This window comes from Apteryx rowi, unplaced genomic scaffold, assembly GCF_003343035.1.
Source record: "Apteryx rowi isolate R43461 unplaced genomic scaffold, aptRow1 scaffold_231, whole genome shotgun sequence".
Lineage (NCBI taxonomy): Eukaryota > Metazoa > Chordata > Aves > Apterygiformes > Apterygidae > Apteryx > Apteryx rowi.
The window spans coordinates 162,383-190,110 of record NW_020448653.1 but is presented as its reverse complement, the minus strand read 5'-3'; the positions used below and the strand labels follow the sequence as shown (position 1 = coordinate 190,110).

Below are 27,728 nucleotides of genomic sequence, written 5' to 3'. Positions count from 1 at the left end.
TTTCCCTTTGATCTCTTCATACCATGAGGAAACTATGCTAGAAGCCCCCAGAGACAGTGAACTGAGGCTTCACCAAGCAGTGGAACAAGCACAGGGTGGAGAAGGCGGTTAGAGAGAGATCGAGCCAGTTCTGTAACAACACAAAAGTCAGGAGGACGGAGAAAAAAAAAGTTTCCCACTTCATTGTCCTTTTCAAGGAGCTTTACAACCTCAGTAGCTTTGTCTCACACTGATTAACATGCAATTTTAAAGGTCTTCCACAAGCTTAGCATTATTCACAGTATTTATACTGTGTTCTGTAGCATTAGAAATCCACAGGCTGAGGAGGGAACACGTCACTTTGGAAGTAGAAATGAGGACGACCTAGGTCAATAGGTGCAATATTGCAAGTGCCTTTCACAGCAGTCACAAAGCTCTGCACCCAACCTGGAGACTTAGTAGAAAACAAGACCCAAAGTCATCAAGAATACGGTGAGAGAAAACTGGGGCTCCATAACACATGAAAAGGGGCATCTGAGGTTTTGGGGTGGGGTTTTTTTGAGTAATTAATTGGTTGACTCTATCATACGTGTTATACAGGTGTACTGTAACTGTTAGCAAAGTTTAAAAAGCCAGTGCCAAATAACAGTTAGTTCCACCAGAGGATCTAATATAGAGCAACTATTCATTTGACTTATTAGAACATTTTCTGGCCACTTTGTTTTTCTTTAAATTATTTATTTCAAGTTGGAATGGAGAATTAATACACTTCTAATAAAAACTGACATGTAGATTATTCTTCTGTTTTAACAACAAAACATTCACTCTTTTTAAAGGCAAGGAACTACTGATCGAAATGAAGGTTGCAGAGAAGTTTACATATTCTCGGCAAGGGGAGATGTTTTAGATCACAATTATCTGGAAAACAGGAAATAAATTTTTACAGAAAATTTTGATCCAAAGTTGCTTCTTTCTATTGGTGCCTAATGAATGAAGTTTTGGTAGCAGAACTGAAGAGCCTGAGTTTAAGGAAGTGTTTACCATTTCAGTGAATAAATCCCCAAGTTCACAGCTTTGGTTCAATATATTAAATTAGGTGCTCCTCATGGAAAGATGTACTTACAAGCATTCCAGTATTCCTGCTTTTGCCAGGGAAGAAAACTCCCTCACAGCATTTCAGAAATAGTGCTTCCAAAACCAGTGCAAAGTAAAAAAAAAAARCTAAGCAAATTAAATAAATTTTAAAATAGGTACATGCTGAGACTGGGACAAAGTTTAGATCGATATTAATTCTTATTGAATTGATTCATTCATGCTGAGATTTCAGAAAAATCCAGAGGAAATTTTCTAAATTCTCAGTAACAGTTTTTTTTTTTTGTTTGTTTGTTTTTTAATATTTGTGTCTGCTGCATATAAACGCAAGGAAAAGATGATAGATTGAGAAGCCTGGAGATGAATTCTGTTTATTTTCAGAGCCACTAGAGTTGACAGTGGAATTACAAACCTCTCTGGGGGTACCCACACAAAACTGGAAAGACTACCACTGGGGCACAGGCATAATTTAGTTCTTACACCTATTATTGTCAAGCTTGCTACTGTTTAATGCAATAATAAGATATTTATGAAGGTAGACATCTACCCAGATAGATGCAGAGACTTTAAAAGAAAAAAAAAAACTTAGGCCATTATCAGCTTTTATTACAAATTTGGTTTTGCTCAAAACAGAAGCAAGATCTAAGGAGAAAGAAGGAAAGAGAGGCGTGACAGAAAGAAAGCAGAGCTAGTGAGCAAGTTTACAACTGGCAATACTACCAATTCTTTCCTCACATGATTTGAAGTCACAAATCACAAAAAAACCCTTAATCTTTATTGATAGTTTCAATAAATAAAGTTTCAAAAGAAAATTGTCTATGCACATGTAAAGGTATTTTTAAGCAGATATGGTTCAGATGGTCTCTGGAACCATCCATAAAGTGGAGTACAGATCCCCACAGCTACTTCCAGGCTGGGCTATACACAGCCAATTTAAAGCTTAATTTCCCCAGGCACAGGCATATGGACCTTCTATACCTTGTTCCACGGGTACCTTTCCCAGGTTCTAGAGTCATAGCTCCTCAGCACCCACAGCTTTCTGTGCACTCATCTCGGTCACTGGCTTCCCACAGCTCTTCCCCAGCTGCTGTCAGCTATCCAGCACAGCAGTATTTCACTGCAAGATCTGTGCTAAGCCAAGAGCCTAAAACACTGCATTTGCAGTATCTTGCTTCCTTTCCTTTTTTATTTTTACATACTGCTATGATTATAACAACCTATCAAGAATTATTTTCTGCAGAGAGATTTCCTGTATTGCTTTGGTAAATGTGGCATTTGCCCTTTTCTTCTTCCTGGCCCTGGTCCCAAAAACAAGTTACTCATTCTCAGGCTATGTCACCTCGTTCTCCTCATTTCCTCTCTGAAAACTCATCCTGGTTTCTATCACCTTCTTCCTTCAGACAGACTCCTATTTCTCATTCTGTGGTATCAATAGATAACTGTCAATGTAGTACAACATCCCATTTTCAGGTACACTTTCATGCATTGTTGAACATTGCTCCAGTGATGGGCTTTTTGTTCCCTTCGCTATCCCACCATGCCCAGAACAATTTGATTATGGGTTATCTCTTGATTGCTCTAAGGTATGTTGTAGTTTTGTCCACATTCAGAAAAATTCACTATAACCACATCCATAACTGGCATGCTACAATACCTGACACACAAAGGGGAACTTCAAGACTACTGTTTAAAATAGCAATTTCAGGGTTGGCCAACCCTAGCATCTCTAATGTTTGCAAAATGTTCATTGATGTAAACAGGAATTTTTCCAAGGAATAGTTGAGGACAAATTCAGAGTGCTGGTCAAAGAAGAAAATTCATCTGCATTCAGAGCATCTTCACACTGGGGAGTTTTTGAGGCAGCAATTGTTTAGGCATTTCCTGTGCCTGTTCATGACAGCTATATACTGGTACCATGAGTCCTGACTGAGACCATAAGAAAATATACATTATTACTCTAATCATAAATGGGAAATCCTTTTTACTCTCACTCTACCTTAATTCTATGCACCCTAATTCTTATTTTTGTAATATTCCACTTGCTTCTCCTCTTTGTATCTTAAATTTCCTATTAACCTCCATTTCTTAGAATTAAAGCAATTTTTTTTTTCTGAAACAGTTCATTCTCTATACAGTGCCATATACAAAAGCAACTGGGTCAGACTCTGTTCCCTACACACAGCCCTTAAAAAAAAAATAAAATTGCATGAACAGCCAAGACCCTCAGTTGCRTAACCAAGGCCAAGGAAGAACCAATAAATCTCAACCAGTTAGCCCTATTCATCAGTAACTTTTGTTTGACAAAAGCATATCAGCTAGAAAAGAAACCTGTCATAGTCTGAAGATTTAGAGAGATGAAGAAACTCTTGCTTCCCTTGATAATAAGTCAGAATAATGAATCATTTTTACTGTGAAAAATGTTGTGCATTATTCTTGATTTGAATCTGCCCTACTCTCCAGCTATAACCTTTAGTTTTTGTTATGATTTTCATCACTGTTCTAAAGAGCCAATATAAAACAAATACATTTTCTCCTCCTTCAAGAGACTTGTATCCTTAATCAAGGGGCCTCCCTATTTTGATACAGTTAACAGATTGAAAAATTCAACTTTCCCAGAGAGAAGTAATTTCATCAGATCTCAAACCATTTTCAGTGACTTTCTTCTGCAACACTCCCATGGTTCAACATTCTTTCAACAATATTGAGCCTAAACAATAGCAGCTATCCTTGTCACAGTATATATACAGAGGTATGACTACTCTCGAATCCTAGTCACTATCTTCCTGGAAAATAATTCCTTTCTTTTACAAGAGTCTCACACTAGGAACTCTTGTTAGCTTGCAATTCATAAGATCTTTAAACTCTCTCCAGACTTATTGTTTTCCTGGGTACAGCCTGTCCTCTTCCTAAATATGGGCACAATTTGTTTCAGGGGAAATTCATTCTCGATACAAAAAAAATAAAAATCTCTGTGAGAACAATTAAAAATTGCAATAGGTTGTGTAGAGAAGTGGTGGAATCTCCTTCACTGGAAATATTCAAGACTCAGCTTGAGGGGGCCCTGGAGAATGTAATCTTAGCCCTGCTTTCATCAGAAGGTTGGACCAGAAGATCTCCAGAGGTCCCCTGCACCTTAGGCTTTTCTATGATACACGATCTCACACTTGCTCATATGTAGTTAATTCATCTCCTTTATATTTTTCAAAAGGCAAAAGTTTACAAAGTCATTTGGTATTATATGTTTGTAATGCCTCTTAGGAATGGTTGCTACTAGTTTTCTCAATACCAGCTGCTCTTATGTTTGAAAAGTTTGATCCATATATTATTGCAGTATATTAAACACTTATCTTAGATACATCAGGTATGTACACCGTGCTCATAATTACTAACTGGCTTTACTCTTCATCACCAAAAAGTGATTCTGTAGGCATGTGTATGATTTTAAACTACCAGTAGCAGATTCTGCCGTACACAGACTGTGAGCGCACGTGTCTGTGCACAAATGTGTATACATTTGTTAAGATGGTTTCTTTGCTCTGACATTCCATTACCCTGGCTTTATCCTTCAACCCAGAGAATATCTTGATATATCCAATTACAACTTTTCCTTGGCTACTTTTCTTTGCATTATTCTTTACATATATTTACCATTCTAACACTTCTCTCTCTTCACATCTTCTAGAATTACTTGTCAACTTTTTTATATACTTTAATAATAAAGTAGTCAGGAAACAAAAAATAATCTCATATTAAAATATGCTGTCTGAGTTTGGAATACCCTTCAATTTCATAACAAGATACTGAGTATCTGACAGGACAAATGTCAAACTCCTGTATCAAAAGATTATTACTGCAAGTGTTTGGCAACTTAAGCAAAGTGAATATCTTGACCTAAATCGAGATCCCAGTGAGAAGTTACATTTCCTTAAAAACATCCTTTTAATATATTATTCTCAACAATTATGTCAAAAAGTGACCACATTTAAAATTGTTCTGTCTGGAAAATTTTAACTTCTAGCTATATTTATCTCCTCCCTAATCAACTTCTATTTCATCACAAACTTACAAAAAAAATAAAATAGGGTTGAAAGACCAAACTTCGCAAAATTTTGTTAAACTATAGTTGGCAAACCAAGATAGGAGCACTTTATAACCAACCTTTGGGGCACCCCACTGACGTTAATCAACATGTAGTCACACCTCCCCTATTGGTTATATTTCCAGATGCATAGCAGTGAAAATAAATATTTTCATAGGTCCCAGAAACTTGACTTTCCCACAAGAAGTCATTGTCCATGTCAGTCTCATGTTTTAGGTATATATCCTCCCCACGAGACTCATTTACCCTTCCAGCTCTAGGGGAAGCCTGGTATGAACATGAGCGCCATGTTGTTACATTTATCCAGCAGCTTCACAGCCCCTGCAGAGACACTGACTTCTCCCTTCACTAATCCCATGGGGAGGTGAGTCTCGAGGCACCATAATCATTCTCTATCCACTCTCTTAACATCTCCTTGGGGAAATATCCAGGTAAAGACCTTCCTCTGCTGGGGTCTGCAGCCTCCTACGTTCTTGATTTCAGTTTCCCAGAAGGAAGAATAGAAACTACATTGATATTGCTGACCATCTATTTCCCATGACTAAAACCGTGCCAGATGACCTCTTCCAATGGCCTAACCATGCTGGAAGTTAATACACCTCAGAGCCCTCATAAACATGATTGGGGTTGGGAGGAAGAATCTGTATCTTTTTGATACTGCATCCTTTAGACAATTTTATGGACACTAAAATAATCTTCTCTCTCCAGCTATCATGACAGATCCCTAAGCCCTTGCTACTACTAGTCTTTCTATAAAGGTCACTGTAGTCTACAAATGAAGTGTGGCAGCCAGTAATGCAGAAGGGAAGATGAAGAACTACCCTGTAAAACAAATCCCTGCTATAGCTGGGAGAACAGGCAAAACAACTTCATCACGGTTTGCTTTCATTTTATTTATCTACTACTGTGGCTGAAAAAAACTTTGAAAAGTTTTTTGGCTTACCAAACATCTACAAATCCTTAAACAATAAACTCGTTCTTAATGGTTGGATTAGTCTACATTGTATAAAACTGCTTAGATTTAAGACTGAACTGCTTTCACGTGAAGTAGCACAGCAATGTGTCAAAGAAACAAGCACAAGTTTTGTCCTGTCGACCTTCAGACTGTTAATTACCAAAAAGGGGGCAAAAGCCCTGTTACATGGCATGTGAGTTTATCCCATATCCTTTCTGTCCAGCACATTCTGGCAGGAAAGAACCAGCTCTAATGATAAGAAGGAGTATCCCTCTCTCTTTTAAGTGAAGGTATAGTAGCTGAGTCAAATAGAACTCATACTATAGTATTCATCTAAGAAAGCCTACTTTAGATTTTGCAATATGACAAATTAATAACTTGTTTCAATTGTCTCTTTTTGAGTAGACTGAAGAGAAGAAACACAACTCCCACAATCATTTTTCTCATTCACAGCATCACTTTTCTTTTGATCAGTGCACTTTGGACTTACAGAAGCAAATTACAATCATATTATCAGTCATAAAATACTGCTGAAAATCAGGACACATATTAACAATTTTATCAGATTCTTTTGAAACCATTTACTTTGAAACACAGTTAACACAGACACCCACCGGGCGGGTGAAGCCAGGATGATGTTCACACATTCCTGCTTTGTGGGATGCTCCAAACCAAACAGCTTGGTTACTACACACTGTTCATCCTGCTACGTGTTCATATGGAGCTTGTAGGAAAGACAGTGAGGTGCCTTTATTACATTGCTTGACCACCAGCTTCCTTTCCACTGGGGGATATTTGAGCATCATGCCTACTGCATGTCTGAAATCGGAGCTTAGATGAGAAACAACTGGCTGATCCTCATCTTCAAAGAGAACAAAGTGACAAGAGAGACAAGAGATATCGCATGGACAATGTGGCTGGGCAGATTTGTTCTTTGCAATGCTTCTTGGAGCCTCGACTTTCAAATGATCAAACAGCAGAACCGCAGTTTATGACTGCTTACTCTTCTCAGTTTTTAACAAGAAAATTGCAAATTCTTCCTTTATTTGTGAGCCAAGGTGATTTAGTCACATAAGAGACAGATTATGCGCTTTTGTTGAGCATGATATCACAACATACTCTTCACTCTGCAGTCTCTGCCAGCCACTAGCTTTCAAGAGGATTTTAATGGTTCTACTTTTAAATGTAACACACAAAAAGATCTAGAACTAACTCAAGACATGCTGCTACCATACCTTCAATCAGAAAAGGCTCCCAAATTATTGGCCTCCAATTTAAAAGGCAAAATATTTTCCACATCCCTGTTTTCCAGTCAAGACTCTTCTTCCTTCCATACCTCTTTTTCAACTTTCCCTCCCTCTTAAATTTCAGATAAAATAGCTTACATCTGCTGATCTCAACAGCACACTGCCAGACTCAACTACTTTGATGAGTTTGGTTAAATAAATGCATGTGACTTTGTGGGTTGGAAGAGCGATCAGTATGGAATCAGGCTGCCTGTTTTAGTTAAATGAGCAGTCAAACAATATGTAAACTCACGGTCCAAACATAGGTCTTTGCCATATATTGAAGTAAGTAAAACTAGATCATCACCTTGGTCTCACTGAAACTATTTGAAGGCAGAGTGAACATTTTGAAATGATGAACACATTTTAAAAGAGCTCTGAAAAATCACAGAACCCAGACATACAAGGAAGTTTTCAAACCACAAGGAAGATAAGCCAAAAGCAAAGCAGTAGTGGCTAGACAGATCTCACTTAAAAGGCTTGATAACTTTTGTCTGACTACTTTTTTTCAGAGGAAATTAGAAAAGAAGTTAGAAAAGCTATCCTGCTCTCAAACCCTAATAGTGTTCTCCTAAAAAAAAACAAAACAAAAACAAAACAAAACAAACAAACAAAAAAAAACCAGCAGTGAGTAGAGGAAGGCAACAACAAAAACACAGACTTTTTGGCAGTACCTGTGGAAGTCTAACAAGTGGCAGCAGGAAGCACAGAACAAAATAACACATGAATTTTTTAATTGTAGAAAAGACCTGTAAATCCATGTTTATTTTACTACAATAAGATACTGAATGATTATCTATACTACACTTGTTTTGCCAGGCAAACTCAAAAAATCTGTAGGTTTTACCCCACATTAGTTTCAGTCTGCCATGTTTAAAATGCTGCACAACAAGTAAATCTAATCTGAAAGGTTGCATGCCCCTTTGAAAAAAAGAGTCTTCATAGTGATCACCTACCTAAAATGCAAAATCTTTTTGTTTAAGTCCAAAATTATTTTTCCCAGTTCTTACCACTAAAATCATGTAGCTGTGATATATCACAAAAAGCCAAACCGATTCTTCCTCTAATAATACACCGCTAATGGGAATTAAGTGAGGGAAATCCACCAAATTATATTAAAAAAGAGAGAGAGAGAGAGAGAGAGAGAGAGAGAGAGAGAGAGAAGCTTTTCACAAGTTCCCCTGTGAGTATTTGTTAACTTTTTTTCCATGTTTCCTCATTTCTCCTTTTATAAACTATCAGAAATGTCCCTAAATTTCAAGCTGGCTGTGCCTATGTAATACAGTCACAGATAGAAAACTGTCAAGCATATCAAAGGTAGAACTATTCTTGGCAAAATAACATCTCTGAGGCAGGTTTAAGTCATGCAAAAACAAGATCAAACTTGTGAGTTTTCAGTTTCTTTAAAACAAAGCACTATCTGCTATCACAGCACGAGGAGAAAAGACATCTCAAACCCAAAACATTTCAGCAGTAGCAAGAGAAGAGAGGGTGAAAAAAAAGTAACACTGACTGCAAGTYGCACTTGCCTCCACTGTCTAAGTATCTTCTGAATTGAAGGCTACCATTTTCTAACCCCTTCAATTCAGAAGAGGCCCACAAAATACCAGTTACTCCATAGCCTTGGAAGTCTTCCAAGAAATAGATGAAACCTTACACATAAACACTCACCATAATTAGAGAAGAAAGCAACTTGGATTTTGGACAGTGTATGACAAATTTTGAAACTGTGAGATAAAATTGAATTGTATTTTAACATGTTTCAAGAGAAGCCTTTCTTCTGTAGACTATCAGTCTCCTTCAGAGCATCTGATAACTACTCTAATAATTTTAAGATTTTTGTGCCTTTCAAAATCAACCTAGAAACATATATAGACAATAGGAGAATAATAACAATAAATGCTTAAGGACATTCCCTCTTTACAGAGAGTAGTTTTTGGAAAAAAAAGAAAAAGAAAAAGAAGATCTGTCTGTCCAAAAATTTGCATTAACTCTTATGCAAGTCCCACACATGAAAGTCCTGGCTTTTAGTCAGAGCTATACCTGGCTTACACAAGAGGCACCGGAGGAGCAGCAAAGAGCTGAGAGACTCCTTTTTCTTCTCGGTTCTGCCACAGGAGCACAAACAGCTCCTTCCTCCTTCGCAAAATCCATACCCTTGGTAATGGGCTGCCACTGGCATGGAGCTACCGGGCCCCAGAGCAGCAAGAGTCCCTCTTTCTCACAGTGGCGATTTTCTATAGGTGTGCATACACAACAGAGCCTGGTATAGATCTGATGTGAAATTTCTTTACACATCCGGGTGTATGAATGAGTCATAAATAAAAAATACTGGTTTTTCATGGTTGCCTGCTTGCTTACGGGTGGGGACTGAACAAATACACATTTGCAGGTCGACTCTAACTACCCTTTTGTGACACAATTAACACCCAAGGCCTAAGTAGGTCACCACTGAGCAATAAAAAAAAGAGAGTAAAACGTGTACAGTAGAAACACCTAAATAAAATGTGTGATCAAAATTATACAGATGGTTAATATTATAGTCAAATCTACTGTGGTATCAAGATACAGTAACAACCGAGTGTAATACATGAATTCAGCAATGGTCCTACATTACTGAGAGTTATTCACTGGCATCAGGAAGAAACCTGACTCCTACTTACACTAAGGTCCCAGGCTCTGGATGGGATTAACCCAGTTGTTCAGGACCGGATTAGGAAAATATCCCTGTGAGCTCTGCCTTGCCAGCAGTGCCTGTCAAGTGAAGGTGGTATCAGAGAGCTGCAAGACTCATCAGTGCCAGAGACCAGCAGCAACAGGTGTGTGTAGGAACTGCCAATATAGGAAAGCGCGTGTCATAACATCCGGTGCCGAAAACACTTGATAAAAATAAAATAAAACAGAAGTACACATGAGCCAGAAATTAAATGCTTGCATCTGATATCAGAAGAACAGAGCCGTAGTCAGACAACCCGCTCCGGTTTGAGCCAGCTTTACTCAAGTCAGCAGGAACATTTTTATTGACATCATTATGAGCATGATTGGGGCCAAAAAAACATTTTGCGATGTGCTCCTCCTCATGCCTTCCCTCCCCATCCTTGTGTGATGTTCCAGAGGGAGAAGTTCTCCACTGATTTCCAGAAATCTTTGGATGCTATTTGTATCATACATTTTCATTTAAATTCTCCACGGACACACACCATACTAACTGCTTCTGGTAAAACAGCCGGATTACACAGCATAGCACAGAAATCCTCTTCAGCCCTCAACGCTCACCCAACAAGCAGGCCGTAGGCTGGTAGCAGGTACGATCTTGCTTGTACTCCCAGCTCTTAGATTTAATGTCAGCCAAAAAGATGGCAGCTTGGATTAGCAATTGAAAACCAACTGAAACAACGGCAACCTTCAGTAAAAAGAAAAAAAAATCTGCCAGCAGTTACTGCCAAACGATGGTATCTGGGATATTGCAAGGATTCCAGTTTAAGCATAGAGGAATACTGAGGTTCTCTCATATCCCTGGTAGTGGATGTTGATATAATATTGTCTTTTTAATGAAAATTACTGTAAAGCTATTAAGCAATTTTAATATGAAATAGGCTTTTTAAACACAGAATGTGTAATAAAATAGTGAAAATTAACATAAAACATCTGTGAGTTTTGGGATGTTTAAGACTTTTAGGGAAATATAACTTAGATCAGTTTATTGAAACTACCATTTCTCTTTAAAAAAAAAAAGGAAATAAATAATCTTTTTAAGATCTACAGCAAATTTTATAAATGTTCTAATTTTTCAGATACAGATTTTTACTGAAAGAATTTAAGTTATATGCATATTTTTAATTAATTTCTTTACATTATGGTAAATAATGCTTCTTTCTTCCAAACAATAATTACTATTATTTAAATCAACCTACCAATGTCATTCAATTATTTATTTATTCATCCAATGGGAAATAAGTGACATTTCTTCTTACTCATTCTAATGAAAGTCAAATATTTGTTCCTTCTGTGAGTAATTTATTACTAATTAAAATAGTCTGATGTATGGTATTTTGTGCTACTAAAAATAGGGTTACAAATGAATAAATGAAGCTAAAATTATGCTTTCAAAGGAGAGAGGAAGACAGCCCAAAGCTCATGCATAGACATTGACGGCAGACCTTAGACACCCACATACCCACAAAATAGGAGCAAATTGGGTAAGCCTTCTGCTTATTCATCTGGCAGTAAATATATCTGGAAGTAAATACATCATGCAAAATTATAAATCATACTCAACTTCTTTTGAATATAAAAATGTTTAAACTCATTTGATTGTCACTCATTCCTTCTTCCCCTTCCTCCTTAGTCTTTATCTTTGTTTCTCCTTTCTTAGAAAGCTGACCTCTCCCTTCAGACTGAAAAAATAATTAATTTTCACTGAAATTGAATTAAAATTAATTTTTCTATTTTGAATTCCATCAATGCAAGAGCAAGAAGATAGTCTTTTAAATGCAAATGTGATAAATTAACACCCTTAACAGGCTAAAATATTCTTAAAACTTCTTTGCTGAGCCATTAGACATCAGCAAAGTCAAGAATTTAGCAATCCAAAACAGAACTGGAGGTTCACATAGGTATCAAGAAGATCCAGACTGACGACTAGCAATAAAAATATTTTGGAAGATAAAATAAATCTCAAGCTTTTAGGACAAAATAATCCATAACCAATAGAGATCAGAATGTACATGATGTGCATGGCAGATTCTGTGGTAGAAGCCACAGTCAGAAATATATTAATGATCTTTGTGGATTTCAGATGTGACTTAACAGAACAGTTTCTATATTCCTTTCTCTAATAACTGGGTTTTTTTAGGTTTAAAAACATTTTTAAGTGATGTGTATCTATGGCAGTGTATCAATAAGCCATTGAAAACCTTTCCTAAACTTAAACAAATTAAAATGCCCAATGTTTAGTAAGACAGTAAGATCCTGGTGAATGGATGGAATCACTACAATCCACAGCACAAGAGACCACAGAAAATGGAGCAGCGCAGAAGGTACTAATCAACGACAAAAAAACAAAAAAGGACTCTTCAAAATGTCATCTCAGCCGATCAAAAGACTCTGTGCTGGTTTGATGTGTCAAGATGCAAAACTTCAGTGTCGTCTGATTCTGAATTTACTAATCTGGCACAATATTTACCATGATTGGGCAAATGTTAAAAACACATCATCTCAGAGGCGGTTGTCAGTCATAGGTGTTGGCTGCAATTTTAACAATAGCACTGTTTCTCCTGGTGTACTTAACACATGTGAAGAAAAAGGAAATTGAAATACATGTTCATGAGAGATTTGTTTCTGTTAATTACTCTTGTTCTCTTAATATATGCCCAGAAAAAAGATTTAAATTACAGGGATTATGGTTACACCAAGCTGGCTAAACAGGTGACTCCAGTGCAATCCACCTTTGTTAGAAAATCAGCTGAAAAATGCTGTAATGCAGTAACGGTGCATTCGCTTTGCTAATGACTGACATAAATACGTGCTCCCCTCCCATGTGACAATGTGAAAAGAGCACAAAAAAGTTCCTGGCGGAAGTGAATGGGACTATTCAGTTGAGAAGAGAACAACCAGAGAACATTCAGAACCATTTGCAGGCAAATGGTCTTGAAACACAGCAAATATTCATGAACAGTAAGGCTAATCATGGGTCAGAGGACAAATCTGTGACCAATGACTACGGAATCTATGCTGTAACCTCTGCTCTACCACTCGCCTGGTCTGTTACCCTCACCCATACCTTCGCCTGTCTGTGATTCTCCTCATCTTCAAAACAAGCGATCCTTACACTTTTTGCAACGCACTTCAAAAACACCAGATTGGTAACAGAACTGGCCAAAGATTTCCATAGACCAGGGCTCCATTTTTCTACTCTGCCACTCACTTTTTGTGAGCAAAAATAGGGCTTGAAATGAACCCTGGGGTCACCGAAGAGCCCCATCTAGAATGGTGCTCCAAGGACATCTAACATGCTATTCACCCCTGAGTTGGGCATAAAGCACAGCAACTTTCTGTACTTTGATTTTAAAGTACAGTTGGAAGAGGAAACAGTGGTAAAGCACCTTTCATGCACTAATCTACTTGTATAGAATATGTAAAGAAGGATGGAAAGACTTGACTTTGAACTTCCTTCAGACTGAAGGAAGTTCRAGACCCATGTCTCCATCTCTGGAGAGAGGAACTCAATAACCAGGCTATAACAGTTTTGGGCCAAGGCTTCCATCTCTGATTCCTGAAGTTTTGCCACCATGGAGAAAGGAGTGCAAAGTCTTCATGGCCAAGAGGAACGTAAAGAAAGAGTGCTCAGTACTGCAGCCCTACGATGATGCTCACTCAGCAGGACTGAGGGGCAGGCACAAGGCTGCAGAGACCAAACCCTGCAACACGTCACCACACAGTGGCTCAACTCCAAAAGGGAAGGTGGAGGGTTTGTCCATCCTGAATGCCCATGGACGCCCACAGATGAAGGTGGGCCTCCATCAGAGGCTCTGAGCAGGCAGAACGTGTCTCCCCCAGCAACACGGTCACTGCCAGGCCACCATGAGGACGCAGGCTCCTCCCCTCCACCACCGCTGCCAAAGGACTTAGCATACACTGAATACAGCCACCAACCTAGACTTTCTGACTATTTCTATGCAGTTTGTGGTAATCATCTACAGAGGCAGCTCAGGAAGAACCAGGATAAAACTGAGTATGTGCAACAACACATCTGTAAATGCCTGAGGAAATTTTTTGCCTGAAAAACTTAAATTTCTGAAACCTAAGTAATCTCAGGTGTCTACAATAACTGGGTGAGGTTTTCATGGTTAACACTCCTGAATGCAGCTGCTTGAATTCTGCTTTGACAAAAAACTGAGTCCTAAATTCTTTACTGGATCTAGCCATAAGCACTAGAATGAGAAACAAGATTACTGAGTGCATTTATTCAATCAGCTGAACACAAAAGAGTTTAAAATCCCTTTCTTTGTCATAGAATTAGGTTAGAAAAATACACGTACAAAACTCACATGAACAAAGGTAAGCATATGAACAACTATCTCAGACTTCTGAATTATAAACAATACATGCTATTTAAAACACAGGCGTTGCCACAGAAAAAAGTTACTAATCCTGTTGGGGCAAAATAACCGCACTGGTGTGTGATTTGCATGGGGAGAGGGAAGGAAGAAGAAAAGGAATTGCTTTATTAGTCTTGTTGCAACTTTGCTTTGTTTGCTTTTTTTAACAAACAGCTTTTTTATTACTTTTAACTGATAGATATAAATGAAGAAACTTATGTTTACCAAAGCAAGTATTATCACTGAAGTTAAACTCCACTTATTCCATGAGATACCTTAGGGCTGGTAGTTTAACATGTTCTTCAGTACTTTTGCCTTACTTTTTAAAACAAAGAGTAAAATTGGAACACTTTCCACCAAAACACTCTACAAGGAATGTTCTTCTTCCTAAACATTTTAACTTATAGTGAATACAAAGTAAACCCACTTTACCTTGCTAACGAAATAGCTCTTTGTTCATTTATCTATCTAGCTATTTATAAATATCTCGCAATCACAGCATTATCTAGGGGCAAAAGAGCATGTTTCAACTCAAAACAAATGGACAGGTCATCTCATGTCCTTCCATAAACAAAAGCTAAGGGCTTGGATTCCAGCAGACATTTAAGCTTGCAATTGTGTTCATATGTTCATTTTCATAGTTTTATGTAGGTGCTTTTAACAATGTAAAATAAGAGAGCAGTTGCCCTTAACATACAGAGGCACTGGAAAGCAATAAATTGCTATAGCAGAAGGTACAGCGGCACAGGGACGTGCGGGGATGTCGGGAGAGACCCCCCTTCCCGAAGCCGAGGACAGTTTCCCCAGCAGTTCAGCTCTGCAAACGCAGTGGAACAAGCTATTCCCGCACAGCAGCTCGGGGCAAAGCACCGGGCACTGCTGGGCTGACAAAAAGCATCAAGGGAGGAGGGGGAATCGCCTTCTCATTTTGGAGGAGAGACAGCACCCTTCTGAGAAGAGGAGGCAGGAAGTGACTGAAATGTCCTGACAGAACTTCTGAAACGTTGTTTTTTTTGTTTTTTTTTTTTTTAAAAACGCCTGCAGGTTATGCTGACACAACAGAAAGTTCTAGCCGTATGACACTGACCTCTCCGATATAAATAGACATTTTTTGATGACACATTCATTCACATTCATATTCATGACATATACAGTATTACGTGAACCAAGTAGTAATTCACTGAAATGGATTTTCTTTAGCTAGAAAAATCATCAGCAGCATACATGCAGATTAAAATCATCTTCTCCACAGACACTGTGTGCTTCTTAAAATCAAATATCACTTTTTAACTTATTGGTACAGAGTGTTAGTGTTCAGTGTTAATATTGTGTGAATACCACACAATATTAACACTAAATCAATTTCTCACTACCCTATTCTACATCATCAACCAGCATCAGTGTAATGAATGTAAAATATACTAGTTCTTTTGACATGTTGTCATTTATGCATATTTTAGTACTAAATAATTAACACACAGACTTTTGGAGAAAGGTTAAGTTGAAATTAATTCTATAATATTGCCATCACTGACTTAGTTTCAAGATATAATCTAGGACAGTAAAAGCAAAAGAACCATGACCAAAAAAAATTTTAGTTAGTGATTTCTTCATTTTGTACTCCTCACAAATCTATTTGCTTTGAAAATCAGTACATGTTCTCAAAAAGCTTATTTTACCTTGCCTGATCAAGCAATGCAGAAAGTGAGAAATCCTTTGTACGCTGTTTTTTCACCTGGAATTAGATAATGTGTTTAAAATATTCTGTAGCTTCTCATTCACTAAATGCTACTGAGGATTTACAATGAACTGATCAAGTTTCTCTCAAGTTTACATTTCTCAGGTGTCTTTAGGCAGAACCTATGATTTTTCCGCTTTCAAACTTTTTAGCTTGGCCATTAGCTCCCGCAACCCCACCCCTTCCCACCTAAACCTGGCCCCTTTCAAACTAAGGGATTCGAACCAACTAAACTAACTAAACTCTGCAGACCTAAACCTGTTTCGAGTTATTTTATCACAGCAATGCCAATGAGGGGACTATCCCTTAGGTATATGTGTTTACTTGGTCTGTCTTGATTGATGTAAGCACAAGCGTGGTTATGACTAAGAACACAGGGATTTTACTCTCTTTCAGGAGGAACTCAAAATACGCCCTCCTGTTTACCTCCAAATACGTTTATTCTTCATTAGATGTACTTTTACCCAAGAAAAATCTTTTAAGAAATGCCCCAGATTTTCCTTGTGATATCAAAGCATATACTCAGAGTCACTTTAACCAACTGATACTATGATCTATTGAAATAAATGCTTCTGCTTTCTCCCAGATTTCAAACACTGGAATAAATGCTGTTGTAACTTACGGGGTCTATTTTAACAGTTAAAGGAGAGACATCTGGCAATAATCTACAAATAAATAGTGTCTCAATTCTTAGTTTCTCCTCCATAACACTACCTAGGACATTTTTGCAGCATGATTCATATAATCAACATAATACATTACAATGCCTTTCAAATAATTCAGAAGTCTCAGTTCATTCAATAAAAATCACATTTTAGGAAGAGAAAAGAGAATGTGCCATGCCAGAAAACTTGCTTTGTTGACTCAGCCCCGCTGCCAGGAGGAATAACGTGGTGAAGCAAACTCCAGGGTTTCAAAAGCATTTTTTACAGGAAGGGCAGAGAGAGAAAGAGACATATTTACCTAAATGTTAGATTCCACAGGTGAAGCCGGAGTCAAGTTAGGAAATCCTCTTCCTTTAGTTCCAAACGTTTTAATTTATAATGAAGCCTGTAATAATCCTTTAAAGCTGTCAGGTAAAACGCACTCCATAGCTTAGCCACATTTTCTTTTGCCCTTTCGCAGCGTAACTTTGTTATTTGCATAAAACTTAGTTCTAGCCTATGGGACTTTTTGAACATCTACATGTTAAATTAGCTGTCTTGACATGCTCTATCAAGCATGACATCATGAATCGCCATGGCAACCTTAACCACACCTGCCTAGATGCCGAAGTTACCTGTCATGTTCAGACCTAGCTCAACATAACAGAAAAGCTCAACCACCATTTTCTAGACGCTCCACATTACACACACACATACAGAGGACTTCTTTTTAAACTCATGGAAGTCTAAATTTGTTTGCCAGTAATTTTCTTCGTCACAGAGCACTGGCTGAAATGCTAAGAGTTGTTACTGACCCCCACTAGTTAAACAACAGCAACAACAAACCTGTGGCAAACATGCTTCAGCGCATTTTCTAAAGGCACGCTCAAAACCTCTGCCTTTGCAGAACTGCTACACGTTCATTTTTGCTCTCTGTTCCTCAGAAAGTTTTTTTACTGAGGGACTTGTAAAACAGGTTCACAGCAGGGATTACCCCCTCCCATGGCAAGGTGAGCATTTTTAACCTTTTCACTGCAAACTCTTTTTCGTCCTCACAGCCACTGTCCCAGCTTCTGCACTGGTTCCTGCCCTTTTCTTCTCCGCTCACCCGAGTCAGCCCCACCTAATTGGGTGGCAGCATCCTGCCCCCAGCTCAGCAGCACATGATTTACACCATCGCAAACTTAGGTTTAAAACTATTTTCTTCCTCTCTTTCTCTTTTTTCTTTCTAACTTTGCTGGGGATTGCGTTAGCACCTTGCTTTCATTAATGCAGGATAGACAACTTTGGCAGAGGCAAGGTGTCCGAAGCTACTGCAGACCTGCATTACGTACAAAAAAAGGTTATTTTCTTGAGACTCAACACACTGATTTCCAGATTCCTGGGTGGAGGGAGCTCAGGCCTGCACCGAGCTGCACGATCGCCTTGCAGGGTGGACAAATTGCAGCGTGGGGGAGAGCAGCCGGGCTGTGAAGGGCGACGCTGCATTGCACAGCGGGTGCTTGCACCGGCAAGGCTCGCCTGCGCTGCACAGGGTGCTGCGAACCCCCAGCCCGCCTCACCATGCACCAGCTCTGCTGTAGGCGGTTCGCACTGCGGAAGCATCCCAGGGCCCTTGTACAAACAAGGATGGCCCCATCTCCGGGAGCTTTTCGTTGCAGAAGCAGCCATCCTGGGCGGGGGTGGCAAACAGGCGGGGAGATAACCTGTGTGCACAGCTGGGCGGTTCTGCGGCCCTGGGTTAGCGAGCCAGACACCAGCAACCCCCTGCCCCCGGCGGCATTTTACCTGCCCGCAATTCTCCAGCTGATTTGCGGTAGGTTATCGGAGTAGGAATGGGGCCTGAGGCAGCACATCCAGGGCGGGATTTATCTGAATAACGAAGCCTGGAGGAAAACATTAATACGCAGCGGAAGACATGGACAAGATTCAGCACTGACCTTACTGCTGGAGCTGATATAACAGTATCATCTGACAACATCAAACAGATTCTTCTCCTAATGTTTATTTGCCATAAACCAGGGGTCAGTTTGCCATGCTCAAATACTGATGGCTGAGAGGGAGGAAGAGGGGAAAGGTCCACAAAAGAGACAATTACCAATCCTGCTTATTCCAGCCCATTTTTGTTGGTTAGGGACCTGATAGGGCTTAAAGCAACCTAGAGGACAAATTATACGATATCCAAGGGACTGTCTCCTGACTGTAAATATTGGGTTGTTTTATGTTCCAGCTGCATCATTTTGACACAGAGATTATAAAATGGTGCTGTATTGGGGAAATTCCCACCACAGAAATTATTGCCACTTTCCAGATATTGAAGCAGCTGGATTAGCAAAAAGGGAGGAAAGTAGCCTAAAAAATAAATCCTGACTTTTTAATTCATGTCTTCCCAAATACATTACAGATTTTATACATGATATATGTATATGTTATATACACATATCTACTACATGCACATGTAGTTTGTCTTCTACACTACTGCTACACACGTACATAAAATAATTCAATTATATTCTATACACACACACACACCCCTAAGCAAAATTACATTATGATCTCATCCATGGAGCTGCTAAGTGAGCCTCTATTATATATGTATCTACATACATATGTGTGTGTGCATATGCATATATGCACATATATACATATGTATACACACACACAATACATAGACGCATGGGTGTCTATGCATAAGAGACAACTGGTAAGAAAAACCACTCTGAAGTGCAAGGCCATAATCATAACAATCTGCTATTACATCTGATGAGCCAGACGTTGTTGTCACATTTCAACTAAGTAACAGCCCTACAATCAAGTGGAATAACTTATTTCTGTAAGCTTTTTTACATGGCTTCTGTTTAATTTATGATTTTTTTTAAAAGTCATGGTGAATGAATGAGGTATTCAGTATTTCACATGCCCAAGAAAGATGGTTTGATGCTCTAATAGTAATTTTAGGGTGATTTTGTTTAAAAATTTACGCTTATTACATACAATACATATGTCTAATCATCAAAAAATAGAAGCAGGAGACATTCACATGAATTTTACCCTCAATAAATTAGCAAGGATGACACATTTTAAACAAATAGCAGAACAGTTACTGCATTCCTTCTGTAATTTATTGACTTCAGAAAAGGATCAAATTACAAAATGTGTAGGGTGCAATGCTGTAGGCTGTTCAAACTGGGCTTGCACTGTCTGCAACACTGGAACTAAATATTTACATGACTCCAAAAGATCTAATCTCTGGATTTCACCCCCCACCCCTCTGCCCCTTATTTAATTTGTACGCTATCTTTATCCACCACCCGGCACATTCCACACAGTCACTAAAGTTCACAAAAGAGATAAGTGGGAGGAAAAAAAATCAAGACTTTCAAAGGAAGGAGGGGAAGCCRTTTAAAAAATAAGGAATAGATCATCCTCATTAGAGCTGAAGTCTCGCAATAATTTTAGCTGGACATATATGGATTCTAGCAGTTCTGCCCTAAAGCAGTGTCACTATCTGGAAACTCTAAAGTCCCTGTCAAAGAGAAAATATAGGGGGGGAGTCACTGAGTGGCAGTCTTTCAAAAGCTGTAATAACTTTCTGATCCCCAAAGGTTCAGAAGGCTTCAAAAGATGCCAGGAATTCAGTAAGAATTCCCATAACAGAGTACTTTACAAACCTGTTTTTATTTCTTGCTTATAATTAATTTGCTGTTAGTGTTGATATACCTACAAAATGCTAAGAAAAAAAAAACTTTTTTAAAAGATTTACTGCCAAGCATTTGTTAAACTGAGAATAACGGGCACAAGATTTTAAGACAGAACTCTAAATTCTGCTGTTTTATTGGAAAATGAATTATGGAATAGCATGTTGATTTTCTGTATGGTTTAACAGATTAAACTTTATCACTGTACTCAGAAACAGAGCACAGAGTTATGCCGCGAACAGTTCCTTGCACTGCATTTTCTAAATTCAAAAGGTCAGCATGACAGCAGCCTCCACCTGTTCTGAGAAATACATCAAGGTGTCATATCTGCCATGACCCTAAGTCTACTTTTCACTGCTGAAAAGTAATTGCAGGCAGTCAAGAAACAAACCACCTTAAGGCACACTTCTGACCGGCCAGCCTTGGTGTCAAGACAGTTTGGAGAAGGCAGATAGCTGTGGGTGAGTCCATTCTGTTTGTATGAAAAGATTCAAAAATAGAAAAGAAAGCAAATGAAAGGGCAAACAGAGCCAGCTCAAGCATACGGACACGCTCTACAGATGTTTTCTTTTCTCCTGAGCAGTGGTGCCAATACTGAAAATGTAACAAAAGTTAATAGTTGTTCTGTATTTTCCCCAAGTTATCCTCTTCAGCTGTGAAAATGGGTGGAGATACATATTCTAAGAACAAGTCTCACCTTCATCTCTTTCTCTGTCCATAATCTAAAAAAAGAAAAACTCTTCAAAACGGTCAGTTTCAATGAACAATTCAAAGGTAACACTGAATAGCTTGATTATCTTCTATTATTATTTCTTTGAGTGTCAAGGGAAAAAGTAGATCTTAGAATATATCAACAAAACCAATTTGTTTATGCTTTGTTACATTCTCACTTTTTGCAATGAGGTAACATTCAATTTTGTAGAAGCTATATGGATCATTTAAGAAGAGCAAGATATGCATTTGACTTTCATACCTGATCTCTCAGTCTTTCTTGGTGTCCCATTATTGCTGTAGCATGATGGGGATATTTCTGTTTCAGATGCTCAAGAAAAGCCTCTCTCTTTCTGTCCATTTCTGATGTTTGCATTCCCAGTATTTCTTTGGAACTGCGAGGGCCGCCTACTGTATGTCTTCGAGGGATGTTGCGGGTAGACTTTGAATTAGACGTATGACTATTTGGAGTCGTAAGGAGCTCTTTAGATCGGAGACATTCTGCATCATCTAACGATGTTACATGCAAACTGTTTTTTGCCTGCTCTGAAAAAGAGGAAAACAGAATATTATAAGACCTTTATCCCCACATTCACATTAATAAGGAAAAAAACCCTGGATCGGTAAAAAAAAGATAGGTCAATTTAAAGGTATGGTAGCAATCAATGGCCTGTTCTGCATCGTTAGACATGTATAAGTCCTAATAAGCGGCCCAGAAACAATCATTTATATAAGCTATGTTACACAGCACTTACATACTTTTAACACACCACTTCACTACTGCCTCACAGAAAAGTGAGCATCATTAAAGCAGATCTTCCTTTTATACCATCTCTACCACTATGTGACCTGAAAAGAAGATATGACAGGGCCCTCACTCCCTGACCTTTAAAATCTATAGGATGCTTTCCACAAGAGAAAACAGTTTTCTTCAATAGGCTCCAGTACACTTAATGGCCCTGTAACTAGTAACCTTAAGGATACCAACTGATAAAATTCTTTTGACAAAGCAGATTTGAAATCCTTAATCTTTTTTCAGTGTGTTTGCAACATGCTCTGAAACACCTAGGAAATAATAAGAGGGTTTTGGAGGCTTTCTTTCCTTCTGATTTCTGACTGTGGTCTGGTTTTAAATTTCACAGATCTCCTTCGGATTTTATACGTCTCAGGACAGAAGGCTGGAAAATACAACATCACTTTTTCAATAAACCATTTCTTAAGAAATAGAATAAAAGCAAGTTTGGTGTGATATAAAAGAAGAAGAAAACTCAGATAAATTTTACAACTTTAAAATCTACTTTAAGACCAAAGACCATGACTACTTTTGTAAAAAGATAGGCAGACACAGCGGGTATGTAAGTGCTGGCTTATCTTCAGGTAACTGTGTAACATGAATCCTCTGGTGCATGAAAAAGTGTAGTCTGGAGGCTTGTTACCTAATACCATTGAAAAACCCCTCGCTTTTTTGTCAGCAAAGAAAAAAACAAAAAACAGAAGCATTGAAAAGGCCTCTCCAAGTCTGATGTAGCCCTCCTTGTCTTTGCTGTGCAGCCTCAGAGGTCCTTGTTAATGTTAACTCTTTACAGAACCGCCCAGAGAGCAGGAAGTTCCTTCCTTCACATGTTTCCAGCACAGCTTTATTTCTCTCCGTCTGCCACTTTTTCACTAGCAGCCCTTTAGCCTCCCAGTGACAGCCTCCCCGAGCGCTGCCGTTTATATGGCCCTGCCATTTGGAAACAGGCACCTACTCACTTCCTTTCATGGGTCAATCCATCAGTTTGACACTCTGCCTACCACTTGCCCGAGAATTTTATTCTAAGAATTTTTCGGCTCTCTGGTGTACATTGGCAATTGCCTGCCAAGTCCAACATCTTATCAGGCCCTGATAGCACCTAAAACTTCCGTCGGTGGAGCCCGCTGCCAGGGGGAAGCTCCACCAATTTAAATGGGGAACCCATGAACTGGGGTTTTACTTTAGAACTGASCCCTGGAAGTTCATACCTCAAAGAGTTTGCACTTTTCTGTAAGCTAACTGTAACACTCAGGGACTCTAAAGAACCAACAACATCCTCTCATTACAATGCACAGAAGCCTATTCCAAAATCAGAATTGGAAACAAAAGCCCAAACTGCAGACCTTGCACCAAATTTTGATGCACACAGATCCAGACACTAGTTTTTAAACAGGCTCAGCCAAAATCTGCAGGCCAAAACAGTCCTGGCTCATGGCGGAGTTTTGCTCTCCTGCCAGTTCCAAGGATCATGCTCTGATCTCTGCAGCACTGGAGAAGGAGCAGCACAGAGCTGCCGGGGGACGCTGTGGATTCAAACCGGCACGAAGCCTCACGCATTATTTTACCTGCTTTGTACACCCACTGGGACCTGGCAAAACAAAGTGTAGGATGCTCTGGACTCCAAAGTGAGGTTTTTATTCTGTTTACTGTGTTCCCTTAAAGAAAGGCAATGCCAAAACCCACACACAACATAGCCTTAAAATCTTCGGCTCGTTTTGAGTAAGACAACAGTCTTAAACGCACAGTCCTGCAGCAGACACACATACACGCGCACACACACACACAGACACACTTAAGGCTACAGGACAGTTCAGCTTTTCCAAGCAGACCTCAATTACAAAAGCATCCTGCTTCACCAGCTACTGAAAGTTCAGAGCACTGGTGCCAGGAACGCTTCTCCTGCCTGAGATAAGTGGCAAACCTGCAACTTTTACTTGCAAGAAGTCAGCGTGGCTGCTCCAGATGCCCTCAGCCCAAACGGCTTTGGAAGGCTGTACAGTCACTTCAGTGCATTTTAAATGGAAGGAAAAAGAGGTGGCATGGGCTGGCTGGAATTTACCATCTTTAATTTGTTGCACCAGAAGTACAGCAGTCATATTCCTGAGGCTGTTGAAACAAAGTTGCCAGACACAAATAAAGGATTTCCTTAGAGTTCAAAGAAGTGAGTGTAAGCGCGTGTGACTGAATGTGTATGTATGCATCAGTGCTCGATAAACCTTTAAAGTATTGTCACAGCAGCAGTTTCAATCACTGAATTGGTTGCAGGCACTTCCTCAAGAAGGCAGGTATACCTGCACAGAGAAACACAACTGAGAGTTCATGAATGTGCATTTCAGGCCCTAAGTCTCTCTCATGCAGTCTTTCCATACCCTTCCCTTCAAAAATTTAAGAAAAAGTTAATGGTCTGAAACATAAAGAGCCATATCAAGTCAAGTGTTTTACCGTTATTTATCATTGCTGGAAACCTCAAGAACAAATCAAAAATATCATAATTTTCTAACACTACAGGAAAAAAAATCCAAACAATTCTACCATTTTTTTCCATACATTTGGAAAATACTGTACAAATACCAGTGAAGGGAAAGGAATGTAAACTATGCAAACTAATTGCTAGCCTTGCCAGCAAGCTGACCTGCAGCATGCAGCAGGATGCCATCAGGTTACAGTACATATCACCATGTGACTGTCTTTTTGCTGCTCTGACTGCCATGGTGCAGTAGCTACTGCTGTGTTTTGTTGTATAATCTATGCAGATCTGCAACAGACAAACTGGTCTGGATAATATTATCCATCTTGGCTGAAATGCAAACCAAACTCCCAAGCTCTGCAGTGTTTGGATAAGGGTCTTCTCCCTAGTGATGGTTTAAAAATTCCTTGGCCATTTCCTTGATAGTGACGAACTACCTTGAAGGCAAGGTTGAAAGCTGGGACTGTGAAATCCCACTGCATACCATGGGGCACATGAGCAACACAGCTTTTGCTTGGACCACAGTGTTACAGGGAGTAGAAACTAAGAGACATTTTCTGGATCCTGGAGTTGCTCAATAACAGCGTGGGCAAACTTTCTGTATCTTTCAAGTGAAGATAATAGGCCTAGAAAATCAATGCCCAAAGATAACTGTGAAATGTGTGAAGGATCATGTGATTGTTCCCAGAAGACAGCTAAAAGTAGAGAAAGGACAAACTATGCAAGTACCCTCCTTGGAAAAGGAGTAAATAGAAGCCAATGAAAAACACAGAAACAGAAGTGTGAGATAAGCTTGTCTCCCTTGTTCCCTCCCTCATATTCAGAAGCTAAAAGCCGAAGGTCTTTCCATTCAATAAAGTAGCAAGTCTAGAAGGCAATGAAAAGTAAGACTTGCTGATTGACAGGGGAGGGCTTTGGTTATCCAAAGACTTGGATAACCCTTACATTTGAGATGCTTCTCTGATCTGAAAACAAATTTCAGGATTTCTTAACTTCATGCATTACCACAGTGGATATAACCTCAAAGAAAAGTTACAGGCCTGCAGTGTAGAAGCAGTCTGTCTAGGATTATCAGGAAGATTATCAAGAAGGATTAATTGCCGTGAGTTGGAAATTCATAAAAAAGAGTCCTTCAGTATGTCCTGATATGCAATTCTTCTACTTAAGTCACACCCACCATGAAGTCTACAAGGGTCAAGAAAGTCACTTTGCCTCATTACTTTTTTTAATATTCTTGTTTTGCAATCCAGGTGACATGAGAGAAGAACATTTTCAGAACAATTTCAGAAAGCAGCAAGTATGGACCTGGCCTAAACTGAAACGATGAAACCAAGCTTTGAAACAAGCCATATTCACTATTTAAAGCTTTAAAAAGGAATAACTTTTTAACAGCATGAATCAAACTCACTCCTGTTATATTTATGCTAGCAGTAGATCTTTGAGAAGATTATTTCTAATTTGCTCCACTGTCTTTACAATTAACTCTGTTTCCAAAGAACTTTTCAAATGTCATTTTTGGATACGGGCTCAAATGTCTAAATTCGGCTGTGAACTTTCAGGATTAACAGTTTTGGGGGATTCAGAGGGTTGGTCTGGCTGGCCCTCTATTTTCTGGCTCTACATGCATCTCAGTCTGCTTCATACAACCCCTACAGAAGAAATATGTTACTAGAGGCTCTTTTTCCTATTCAGACATATCCTTAAAGTGAAGATTTCCCTCCCACTAAACATAAACATGTACGCATGCACATGGTGTGCACTGCCCAGTATTTTAACTTCAACAATTATTCAGAAGATTGTCAAACAGCATAAATGAATGCACAGGGGAAAAAATCTTTTCTTCCCCTAAGTTGTCTATGCAATATTTTCTGGTGTTACATACTCCTAAACTTGTGTCAGTTTTTAAAACCACATATACTCAACACCATACTATTTATTTCACAGAAACACAGTAACACAACTTTTGCTGAAGTCCCAGTGAGGAATACAATACGCATGAACTGGCAGTGTTCACAGGTGCTCTACACATACTGTAATAGATGTAGATTAGATTAAGTATTTGTCATGCTACCTGAATTTTATGCTGCAAGTGGAGTATCCCACATAGAATTCATCAGGAAATAGTTTTCATTAGCTTTTAGACAAAATATAGTGCAGCAGTAATTGTACAAATGCACCACAGCTGACCTTACGTGAAAACCATGCCCATAATTTTTTGGCTTCATTCCAAAATAAACCCAACTGCTTTCACACAAAGTAAACTAACCTTGTGACAATCTACTGTGAATCTCTGTGTTTTAAAATACAAACTGAGAAAAACACAATCTCAAATCTACTTTTATAAAACGCAGAGGTGTTTTTCTTCAATAGGTGAAGCATGCAGAGCATTTAAAGGGAAAGTGACATTATTTCTCTCTCCTCATGGGAGCAGCACCCTCCGTATCAGGCTGCTTAGTGTACTGCAAACTGTGACATCAATATAGCATGCTCTCTGCTTTAAAGGTTAAACAGAAATCTCTCTAAAGATAAACTTATAAAGTCAGATGTTAGGGAAATCTTCAGAGCCACACACGCAAGAAAGACATGCTTTTTTTCCATGCATTCTGCCTCTAGTTATAAAAAGCAGCAATGAGGGGCATGTTTAAACGTAACTCCATCTTTGGCTGATTCTGTTACTTACCCCTCATCTGTCTGCTGTCTGCCGAATAAGCCAGGCACAGCTCAAGTTTCTGGCTTTCGTTTTCCTCCATTGTCCCTGCCTACCGCACAAGCTCCCCTCTCAAAACTTTAAAAGTGCAGCCTCGAAACCCTCAGAGCAAGCCTCTGGGAGGAGAAAGGAAGCGGGCTCCCCCAGCGCAAAGCCCCCGCTAAGCGCGCCGCGTTCCCGGGGCGCCCGGAGCCGCTCGGCAGCGGCAATGGTCCCGACTGCAATGGTGGGCAGAGCTCGCGGCGGCGGCCGGCGCGGCCGCGTCCCCGCGCACTCCTCCGCCTGGGCCCCAACAGGTGATGGGCTTTTCTGCAGGCAAGCCCCTAGCCTGCTCGCTTTCCGCTGCAGCCAGGGAGCACTATGAAAGGGAACATTTCAAACATGATTACGGGCCTGAGTCTCTGCTGGAATCCGAATCTGTAGCCTTTCAAATCTCTGTCGTGGGACTAAAGCCTTTCC

At 39.3% G+C, this 27,728-nt stretch overlaps 1 protein-coding gene across 2 annotated transcripts in view; it reads right to left on the bottom strand.

Annotated features, from left to right (window-relative positions):
• Positions 1-27,343, bottom strand: part of KIAA1217 (KIAA1217 ortholog) — a 187,240-nt gene extending 159,897 nt beyond the window's left edge. For both annotated transcript variants that reach the window (XM_026065772.1, XM_026065771.1), the window contains exons 1-2: positions 27,243-27,343; positions 21,565-21,848 (exon numbers count right to left, since the gene is read on the bottom strand). In XM_026065772.1, the coding sequence (XP_025921557.1) occupies positions 21,565-21,848; positions 27,243-27,312 (354 nt within the window). In that variant the 5' untranslated portion in view covers positions 27,313-27,343. The remainder of the gene's footprint in view (positions 1-21,564; positions 21,849-27,242) is intronic.
• Between the last annotated feature and the right edge of the window lie 385 nt (positions 27,344-27,728).